The sequence below is a fragment of the Pleurodeles waltl genome, chromosome 10, assembly GCF_031143425.1.
Source record: "Pleurodeles waltl isolate 20211129_DDA chromosome 10, aPleWal1.hap1.20221129, whole genome shotgun sequence".
NCBI classification, from domain to species: Eukaryota; Metazoa; Chordata; class Amphibia; order Caudata; family Salamandridae; genus Pleurodeles; species Pleurodeles waltl.
The window spans coordinates 284759430-284770736 of record NC_090449.1 but is presented as its reverse complement, the minus strand read 5'-3'; the positions used below and the strand labels follow the sequence as shown (position 1 = coordinate 284770736).

General features: G+C 39.5%; 1 protein-coding gene across 3 annotated transcripts in view; it reads right to left on the bottom strand.

Annotated features, from left to right (window-relative positions):
* Window positions 1–3885: 3885 nt before the first annotated feature.
* Window positions 3886–11307, bottom strand: part of ERCC4 (ERCC excision repair 4, endonuclease catalytic subunit) — a 232308-nt gene continuing 224886 nt past the window's right edge. For all 3 annotated transcript variants that reach the window (XM_069210419.1, XM_069210420.1, XM_069210421.1), the window contains one exon: window positions 3886–10618. In XM_069210419.1, coding sequence (XP_069066520.1) covers window positions 9885–10618 — 734 coding nt within the window. In that variant the 3' untranslated portion in view covers window positions 3886–9884. The remainder of the gene's footprint in view (window positions 10619–11307) is intronic.

Genomic DNA, 11307 nt, shown 5'->3' with positions numbered 1-11307 from the left:
CCTCTTGTAAATATTCTATAACACTGCTGAATGATTGAATTCATATCGCTTGGAAAGGATTTTTAAAATCCTTCCCAGGCTGATGAGGAGTGACAGTTCTTTCTGTGTGTAAACCATAGATATCTTTTGACCAAGGCGTGACTTGTGCCCATAAACCCGAACGCACCAGATAAAACAGATAAAGTTTCTGATTTTCAGTGCAGGAATTCACACCTCCTGATCATCAAAAATTGGTGTACACACAGACCACTGGCTGTGTTTTCCTTTGTGAATGACCAAATGAAGTTTGTGTTTTAATTTTCAACTCAGATTAGTTCTACTGTCAGAACTTGGTGAGGACTAGATGAATGCAGATATTTGATAATATATAAAACCATTGAATCGTTAGAGGGCATAATTCATTTTTGCCTTACTGTGTTAGCTGTGGGGAAACAACACAGGATAAATTGCCGTCTGGTCCTCTTTTTCTATTGAAACTTGTGATAAACAGATAACCAAAAAATGTAATTAGTATTTCATAACCATGGTTCAACTGCGTAGAAGGCGGAAAGGAGCTGCAAAAGAGCACATTTCCCCCAGGTTTTGAGTATACAGTCAATGCACCTCTAAGAAATGAATCCAAAGACTTTTCATTCACTAATATATTATATAACTCGCACATTATGGTCGCTTATATACTCCTCTAAGTTTCAGATCGAATATTACTCAAATTATTCTCCCGTGTTCCTTAACCCAGGGAGAGAAATAATTTCATCCTTACCAGAATTTCCCACATCCACAAAAAGACTTGGAATCCACTGTAAATTTAGTAAGCACAAGTTGCCTTAAAATATCTGACAACTATGGTTTGGATCATCTTACGGTTTCAAAGTACATTTTGTGAAAATATGTTATAGATAACCCAGCCACTTCTTGAGAGTCCTGAAGTGTTAAATGTGCGAATAAATTATAACTTTTACCAATTCAATTATAATTTTTTTTGTTTCTATCACACTTTAGAATTACAAAAAAGGGCTCGATTTTTGGTTTCCCAACTGCTGAATGCATACAGGTTATTTGCTGGTATTTATATTTTGTAGGGTGTTACAAAAAATTACATCTTACACCCTTTCCTTTCACATTTCTTGTATGCAAGCAAGACTGTCATAATTATTTTTCTTCGTTCTCCGACTGCTAAGTGAGATAAGTTTGAAAACATCAATCCCCATGTTAAAATATAACCAGTAATTTGTCAGAACACATAGCCTGACATTTGACTTCTGTCATTGAAGTGCGGCAAATGTGAGAAGATAAATAAAGAATTTAAAGCATTCTTATTTATTGCTTGAACTTTCGCAACCCATCAAATCCAGCTCATGACCCACCAGTGGCTTAGAACCCATAGTTTGGGAAACACTGACTGACATAACTTTTTTCCAGTCCCAGTACCCAAATGTGACTTAAAAAGACAAAAAAGGAACTCAGATGAAATCTGCGGATATTTCCACTATTATCCAAATATATATTGTGCAATATTGGGCTTCACTCTGCAGCCCATTCCCCAATCCACCCTCCCCTCCCCCCACTCCCCACCAATATCTTCAAGAGGAAGGGAGTGGAGCATCTGCCATACATAACAAAATGATCTAGGTTTCAATAAAGACTCATGAATTAAATGGACCATTCAAGTACCAAGTGTTGGATTAGAATGACCACTAGTCATATGCAGACTTGGAAAAATGGCCACACAACAGAAAACGTCTGCTGTGATATAGAGTAATAAGTATTTCATTATTTGCGATTTTTGTAAACTGATCTGTCACTTAAGAGTCCCCTGGCACTGTAGGATACCCAAATGTCTGCAGCAGCAGGTCAGACAAGGATAATATGTTTAAGGTTGTTATTCATCAAAAAGAAAGGTTTGAGGATTATGCCTATTTCTCAACACCTACGTTATCTGCAATAGGCATGTAAAAGGCTGCATACAATATAACCTGACCTCCGCTGAGCCTCAAAAGGCTTCGCAACATCCCATCTCCCCCACATGATCAATCTACTCCTTCAGAAATTCACTTTTGACCATTCATCGAATTAGCTCATGTCCATTTATCGAGCCAGCCACAAGCCTTATGCTTTAGAATTGCCTCCTGTAGTAGGGACACTTCTGTCTTCTTGGCTCAGATATAATGTCACAGCATTACATTTCTAAAATTGATTGCTGGTTACATTTAGCATGGTTACCCCTTACAGCAACCTTATTCAATACCATAAGGGTATTTACATAATACTTATTCTCATGATCTACTGCACTTTTGCTATTTTTTTGTTTTTTTTGCGTTTTCTGCTCTGCCAGGACAACCACACAAACCCTCATCTTCAAAGACCTCCACAGCTAGCAAAATATATTTGTATGTCTTCTTCATGCTACCTGAATATACAAACATATATATTAGGATAATTATGTTTCCGGTGTGAATGTTAGGAAAGCATGACCACACCATTTTCATGACAATACTGCTCGTTGCATCTTCCAAGCCCTTCTGTCACACAATACTATGTCAGCCCTCCAACTAGCCACAAGACATAGACTCTTATGTCTCAGAGTCCCATATCTTAACTATTTCCATTATACACAGCTGAGCCTTAGAAATGTTTAAGCATACACAAGGTGAAATTCAAATTGCATACATTTCACAGTACATGCTGTCTAAATATAAACATACAAATATAAGCACTGCATAAATGTAGCGATAATTTGAAATGAACTTTTTTCTTCATTTATCAGATAACTATTGCATGTCTTAGAAAATGGCTTGATGAAGCCTAGTCCCTTTGAGTAGATATTCTAGTTTTTTATTTAGGTATCGTATTATACTGATTTTGATAAATTGGTTCCTGAATTAACTTTCAATGCTGAATTTTTAATGATATAGCAATAACCTTTCTGACAAAAACGAATCACATACTAATGATCTAGCCCTCTTGTTTGCACTACATTTCCAAGCAAGTTAGTGAGGGGTTTTGTGTTTACTAACTAAAATCTCTTTCCAAAACTCTTCTGACTTTAGACAGCTCAAAAACACAAGGTTCCAATTCTCTGATACTCATAATTTGACATCTCGGGCAGTGCTATGAAATTCTAGAACTAATTCTGAGATCTTTGGGATATAATAAAAGATTCACTTTGCAAAAATATCCATGCACCTAAAATGAGCCCATAAGTAGACAATTAATCCGACACGCTTCTTTCCACATCTTATTAGTGACTTTGACTCCATCTTCCTTTTGCCCATTTACTGAGAAAATCCTCAATGCATCTTCACTTTTTAGTTTGTTTCTAAGAAATCAATTTCCTTACTATATAAAAGTCTATAATATAAATAAAGTCAACATTTTCCACCTTATTGATGATGAAGTCTCTAAATTGAGTTCTAAACCTTTGTAATTGTGCATGGTAGGTGAAAATTAATTAGCTGGTACCATAACATAAGTAAAGAATTCCACGTTTCTATTTATCAAAACATTAGTGGTCATGAAAAACAGAAACGAATAAGAATTTCAACACTAAAATGCAATGTAGCCATTAGAAACTGTTATAAACACTCAGGTCACAAAAAATATATGCCTTTTAGATAATCAATGAAAGTTCAATTGTACGTAAACTGGTTATGGAAGAATCGATACAAAAGACAGATTAGGCAGATGTGTGGAAAATCAGGGTTATTCAGAATACATGAATACCATCCATATTTTTTCTGTTAAAAAATAGTCAAGTTTGCAAACACGTGAACCAGCTATAGATGGGATGTCACTGGGAAAAAAAACACTCTTGTGAAACTGGAGCTGTTTTCCCCTGTAAACGTACATGAACTGATACATTTTTTAAAGGAGGACTCTACAAATCTATTTCAAGATGAAAAACAGCATTTATTCATAAACGTAAACCTTAAAAAGGACATTTCCACGCTATTAAAACACAAAAGCTCACTTTCTTTCATAATAACATGACAGCACAAACCACATTTTATATTTAAATTAAGTTGCATTAGAAGGTTCACCATCCCAGAATCCTATGCAGTCACACAGTAATGTCATTCTTGTTTGCTTCCCAAACTAGCGTCAAGACAATTGAACCAAAATGTTTTCTTAATCACCGAAAAAGTAAATTCTGGTTTTAGGGCTTCGTTTGGAAAATGAGAATGCCATTTCATGGCCAAGTGAACACTTCAAACTCAACTGTCTATGTCTTTAGGAGTGTACCTTAGTTTAGGCCAATGGTTCACATCTGTGTGACACTGCTCTATGACACATATAAAAAATACAGTAAGTATTACATTCCCCAATAACTAAATATCGCATTGCATATTTGTCTAAAAACTGTTTTTTCCTAGACCTACTAATTTGGACTTGCTGATTCTAGGAGGTGCCAAGGTCAAACAATTCATCATTATTGCTAAGAATGTTATCTACACTAATTCAAAGGGGTAAAGTCTGAGACAGTCCCGTTGGAATGTGAACCTGGTTTTCACAGATGTTAAAGGCTTATATGAAAAACAATAGCGCTATTCTACCAGCATCCGTGTAGCGATACACCTTGTACTGAGCCTTGGGTTGCTTTCGGTTAAACTTCGTTTGTCCTTCCGCCCCCACAGACACAAAGTCCTGTCAGCATAGAGGTCAGTGCGTGGATGCAGTACACACATTCTTGTTCGAGTTAGTAACAGCGGTAACATGCAGTTCAGTGCCTCAATGGTTCTTACCATAGCTAGATGAACACGGACCATGAGGAACTGGTGTAAGTCATATGAGAAGGATTGTCTCGCATGTCACATAACATGTCCGGCATGCCAAGAGGTAATGATGATCTGCAAGTATGAAGTCAGCTACAAGACACCAGTATCCTATGCTGGACATATACATTGCAACTGTATGGCTTAGCTAGCACACAGACCACAGCTGAAACGACAATGCTATCAGGAGGATGGGGGGGCGACATATCCTGTAAACACTTAAGTGAGGGTGTGCGAGGGACTGCGAATTTTACGGGCGAGAGGGAAGATATAGGCATTCAAATTCCAAGAGTTAATGATAAAATAAGAGGCAATCAATTTTCACCAAATAGTACCCCAGAACAAAGCTTTTCCACTAATATGTAAACAAGACACAAGTGAGTTTAAAACATTTGAAACGCTAACAGTGAAGTAACAGTGCAATGAAGTAAAGGGTAAACATGAAGGCCACATGAGTGTTGGTTGGGGGAAGGTAGGATAGACCAGATGGGCCTAGTAGTCCATAACGCCTCTCAAGCTTTAGGTGTCTTTAATGTTAATACAACGTTGCTTTATGTGAAGAGGGAGAGCATTAAAGCTAAAACCAATTCCATTTTCTCTAGTAATCCTGTCTTGAAGTTCCAAGAACCATGGCCAGCGAATTTACATTTTTAACAGTCATTTCTCCAGTGCTAATGAAGGTGCTAATTTTTTTAGGTTAACAAACGAGCACTAGAGGTCTGATTCAGCTACACTGTCTCCAAGTTTAGAACTACATTTCAAGACAAAGAATTTGTATTCTGACAAAACTGTTTTCAAAATTATCTGTTCCTTATCTGTGTGTAAAAACATCATTTCTATTCGGATTCAGAAATCAAATGTTGATCATAAATAATGTCCAAGAGGCTGACTAAAAAACCCTGGCTGATGCGGGTGAGAAAGAGGTTAAAGGCATTCAAATTCCAACCGTTACTGACAACATAAGAGGACATTTTGGTTTAAAATACTGTGCAAGAGGTTGGCTGAAATGTTTTCTTGATGCCCAGAATATACAGCCTTTACGAAATAAATTTAATTCTCACTAGTACTTTGCAGGTACAACATGTGCATTACTAAAAAAAAAAAAAAAAAAAGTCTGGCAGATGGGACTGGGCACGTGCAGAGATGTTACACTGGATAATCCGTTAAAGAGGAAATGCGCTAACTGTGAGCTAACTTCGTTTTCCAAGTCTTGTGAAAAGATTAGCACACTACTGGTATGCGGCATACAGTACAGGAAACTTTGGCCAAACTGTGTGTGACCCATGGGTACTCACTCAAGATCGCCAAGAGCTTAATCTTATCGAGCATTCCAGATTCCCACAATGAATATTCATGAGATAAAATTCATAGAATGATATGAATCAAAAGTTGCATGCAAATGTATTGGTTATACTGAAAACCTGAGAAGTATGATATTCAAGTACTTTCATCGAGTTACCACCATGTGGCCTACTGCTTGAAAAACAGTTGTTTTTGCTCTGCACCGGCATAGCAAATACAACCCATGCAGGTGACATATTCAGGAGTCAATGTTGTCACTTCATATGAAATGCTACCTGGAATGCACCTGAGGAACACCATAAATAAAGGTTTCATTCCCTTAGAGAGCTTTAGTTTGCCCCCTTAAATCATTCTGTGACATGATCTAAAGAGATAATTATGTTTATGGCACAAGGGACTTTGGGATTTTCTGATCTCCAAAACTCGTCCACATATAAACATAGCACTCTTGACAGTTTGGGCAATATGGGAAGCTTTTACAGAGAAGTGAGAACAAATTCAGCAGGAAAAGCATTTACTGCCGGGTTTTCTTTATGAAAAATGGTGCATCGTGAGGTACTAAAGCGAAAGAACATTCATTTCTCTTTTAATCGAAATTAAGATCTAACGAGACACCAGTTTCACAGATATAGCAGATTTAAACTGCCAAAAGTAAGAGAGTTTATAGAAGCCTTGACAAAAGATAAAGGTCATGCACCAGGCACTGTGAGACAGATAGACTGAAATATCTAGACAATTAAAAACAATTAATCAGGACTTTCATAAACTAAGTGGCAACCGCTGACGCATACACCATACATAAGAAATTAGATGGGCTGGTTCTCTTAAGTAGGAGCTAACAAATATTGTAAAGCATCCCAACCACAGTCCAAATCTTGATAACTGAAGCTGAACCAAGCTCGACAGGGTCTGAGTTTGGAGGGAATCCCCATTCACTGCCACAACCACACTTAAAATGGTCTCTCAGCAACTTACATCTTAAAATTATCTGTTCAGAACATAGGCCTCAAAGCACTTATCTGACTTCTGCTGAGGCCATGGCAGAAGCCGCTAGGGAAAGCAGGCATAGGAAATGCACTGCTTGAACCCTTATTTGGCACCATCAGACCATGAATCAATTGGAAGGACAAACAATTGTATTAATCTTCTTCTATGCAAGCATCCTCAACATTCAAGAGAAGGGTGACTCAAAACGTATGTGTGCTTATACTTTAAACTGATATGTGTCCTAAGCTAGGATGACTATAAAAAGGAGAGCTTCAACTGTATTATTATTTTTTTAGTGAGAGCTGAAAGATCTCGAAGACTCAAACATGATGTAAAGATGCCACAAGAGCAGTGGCGGCCGGCAGCTTTAGGAGGGAAGGGGCGGGCGGGAAGCGCACACACACACACACTCATTCTTTCACACACAGAAACGCACGCACATCCATTAACAACACTCATACCATTCAAAAATGCACGTATGCACCAAACATTCATTTTAAAACGTCACAGACACTCATTCTTTCACACACACACGCACGCACATCCATTAACAACACTCATAACACTCAAACATGCACGTGTGCACTAAACATTCAATTTAAAACTTCACACACATATACACACACACACACACACAGACACTTACCTTCTGCCTCCAGGTCCCAGGAGGGTTGGGACTGCTGCCTTCCCTCACTGGCTGACCTTAGGTCAGCCAATGAGGGAAGGCAGCAGTCCCAGCCTCGTCACAGAGTGGGATGGGGTCAGTGACACTGCTGGCCCCACCCCACTCTGTGACGAAGTGTCACTGATTGACACTCGCCCTGGGTGCTTCAGGGCTTAAACCTGAAGCGCCCAGGGAGAGTGTCAATGGGTGATGCTTTCCTCGTCACCCGGGGGAGGGCCTCGAGGCACCTTTGCTGAGCCGAGGAGGTCACGCCCATAGGAGCTGTGCCCTCCTCAGCCCAGCAAAGTTCAGCTCAGGCAGCCAACAGTGTGCACAAATCGCGCATGTCTGCTCCTGGCTGCCTGACCTGAACATGAAGAGCGTCTGTCAGGCTGACCTTTGTTCAGCCTGACAGACACTCTTCATGAGGGGCAAAAGGTGTGGGGGCGTGGACCCTCCACCCTAAAGGACGGGCCGCCACTGCACAAGAGTAACTACCCTTGTATTTAGTTCTGTAGCACAGTGGTTTACCCTTTACAGTTAGGGCAAACATGGGCACAGGCCAAGCTAAATCTGATTGTGAGCTAATCAGCCGCTATAATTCCCTCAACTTGTAGTAGAGGTGCTTCCTCCAAATCTGTTACATAAAGGAAGATTCAAAAGAATTTGCAAAAATGGAATTCGAGTATTTTACACAAAATCATCCACAAATTGCTGCAAGAAACATGTCTGCATATTATGTACAAATACACAACAATCTATAAACAAATTTGTGAAGTGTAAAATCTGTAAAATAAAGCCCAATATAAAAGAGAACCATGTGATCTTTTTGTGTGCATCAATGATCAAATGTGCAACTTGTTGACAAATCAGGTTAGCCAACAGGTAGCGAGGTAGCACAGAAAGGCGCGTTAACTGTAATACTTAAAATATTGTTTTCTTGAAGGTTTTCCGCAATATTAAGTTTTGCCTTTATCCTCCCGAATCCCTCTCATGCCTCCCCACACATCTCACCTTTTTAGGTGTGATTTATCATTTAATTGCTTTTAATATGTTTATTTTTGGTAGCTAAAACTTAATTTAATATGCAAGATGCCTCAACCTTACTACTTCACTGAGACAATGAAAACAGAAACATAGAAAAATATGGAAAAATATATCCAAATAAATATAACAAAATACATATTGTAACAAAAGAAACTACAATGAGACTACAAAAGATAATATGGTAGAAAATGTTTTGGTTAACAGAATTTAGGACATATGTTTCATTATATCTTAAAAGTTTCTCCTAATATAAAAAAAGTACATTTACGTCAATACTTTGATTAACGCATTGCCTGAGGTGAGCTTTCTTTATGCAGTAACACCTTTCTACATAGGGTACTGGTGTATTAAAAGTACTCACACCTTACAGCCTCCAATAACAGATCCTTCTGTGGAACACAGAAGATAGGAGGTCTTGGGGTTATATGCACATTCCCTAAGGCCGAGTTCCATTCCCTTCTTTGAACTTTAAAAGAACATTGCGCAAAAGCAGACTATTACAATTCATATGCCATTATCTTTCAAAATAAATCCCATGTCATGTGCTTGCTTGCCAGAAGTTGCTCGAATAATTTAGGAAAAGGCATAAAACAAAAAAAATATCCATATTATCTCCCTATGAGATTAGGATGTGTGAGTATTTATGGCTGTAGTGGTGCTAAACTGACACCGGCAACTACACTTGCAACAAATTCCAACTCGTTGATATGTCTAGTTATAGATAAGACACCTTAGCTACCATTTGGGTCGGTTCTTATTTTCCATTTTGTGAAATTACGCCAAACATATTGGAAAATAATTTATAACATTATCTAAGTAAAACGTTGAGACCCGTTCCTATTAAATTAATCAGCAGTAGTAAAAATGTGTTCACCCATGTAGGACTCTTGGGCAGCCAGTGACGGAGCCTCCAGAGTCAAGAATGGAGAAAATATTAGAGAGCAGGATTGATGTAGCACCATTTGCAGGGAACATGGAAGGCGCATTCACCGACTGACAGGAAGTGCGAGTCTGACAGGCAATAGAGTCTGTGATGCAGGCCATACCCTTGTCTGTTATTTCCTTTTGTAGTCCCAAAATATTATTAAGGCACATGAGAACGGAGAACACAAAGCCTACTTTTTAGTTTTCCCTAGTGAAACGGCCTCTGTATACGTCATGTGGATGAAATCATAAAGTTGCTTCGCATTGTTTGCATTGCCCAGAATTGTGGATAGTTTCTCCTCAGACAAGGTGGCTAGTTCTGCAATGCTCTTGACTTGGTTCATAAGCGAGCGGCAGTTTTTGGCGTTGATGCCAGGCATTTTCAAGAGAAAGTCCTGAGGTCCCGGATTATATTTTTCAGACTCAGGAATGATATCTGAATCCGCCGTGATTGCCATTGCGGTGGCTGCGTCAGGCTGCGGCCGGTTCTGCTTCAACTCCTCAAACAGCTCCGCGGTGGCGTGCGGCGAGGGGCACCAGAGGATGCGTAGTTTCGGGAAATGAAGAGTAAGCAGTGTAACCTTGGAGGTGATGTCATTGACGGAAATTTCTTGGTGAAGGAAACTCCGGGAAGTGAGCGAGAATGATTTGCTGGGATCAAACTCAATCAGAAGAATTGGCCGCTTGTAGTAACGGGACATAGAGATGCACTGAGTGTAGAGACGACCGTTGTTTAGGGAGCCAATCAAATCACTCACGCTCTTGCGCTCTACGCAGATGTCTGGCGTGAGAATGTAATCTCCCACTTCCAGGGTCACTGGCTCGATGTCAATGCCGCGTCGATGGATCAGGGCGGGTAGCTCACTGCGGAACTCTCTCATGTCTACTATTATAGTGTGCTGGACCTTCTTCTGTTCCTGCCCACCTGCAGCAAAATAAAGAGCATTAAAACTGTTCAGGCAGACCACATCATAACATCTCAACTCGCCACACAATAAAACTTGCAGCACAATAATTGCTAGAGTAGTTCCGAATTAATCTGCGATGTTGTGATCTGGTAGATGATCAGACTGTTCAGTAAGATAATGTAGTGCACTTTCCACAAGGCTCAAGCCTTCGATAGATCGCCTGGAAAATATATTCAGTTTTAACTGTAGAATTACAAGCACATCTTCATCAGAATTAGAGTGCTTGCATGTTCCAAAACACGAAACACTGCACACGTTTGCCTGAGAAGCCAAATACCCAGGCAACCTCCCATTTTGAGAGGCCATTACAATGCTTAAGGACATAAGCTTACAATGGCATCTGAATAAAAACACTAAGCCACCCATCCAGAGTTGCATGGTGCTAGTGGGATGCGAGATCTACACACGTAATTACTGTTATCAAGCGGACACACCTCATCAGTACCATACAATTACGAGTTAATACTCTTCGGAATGGGGCGCAACTGCGCAGCCCCTGAATTACTGTGCTGAATTCTACATGGTATTCCATATTCTTAGTGAATTAAAACACACATTTACCACCTGCTCTGCGCAGGAGGTAAAAGTGTGTGGGGATGGCCTGTTGTGTGGCAGAGGGAGGGTCGACACAGTAGGGCAGGTAAAG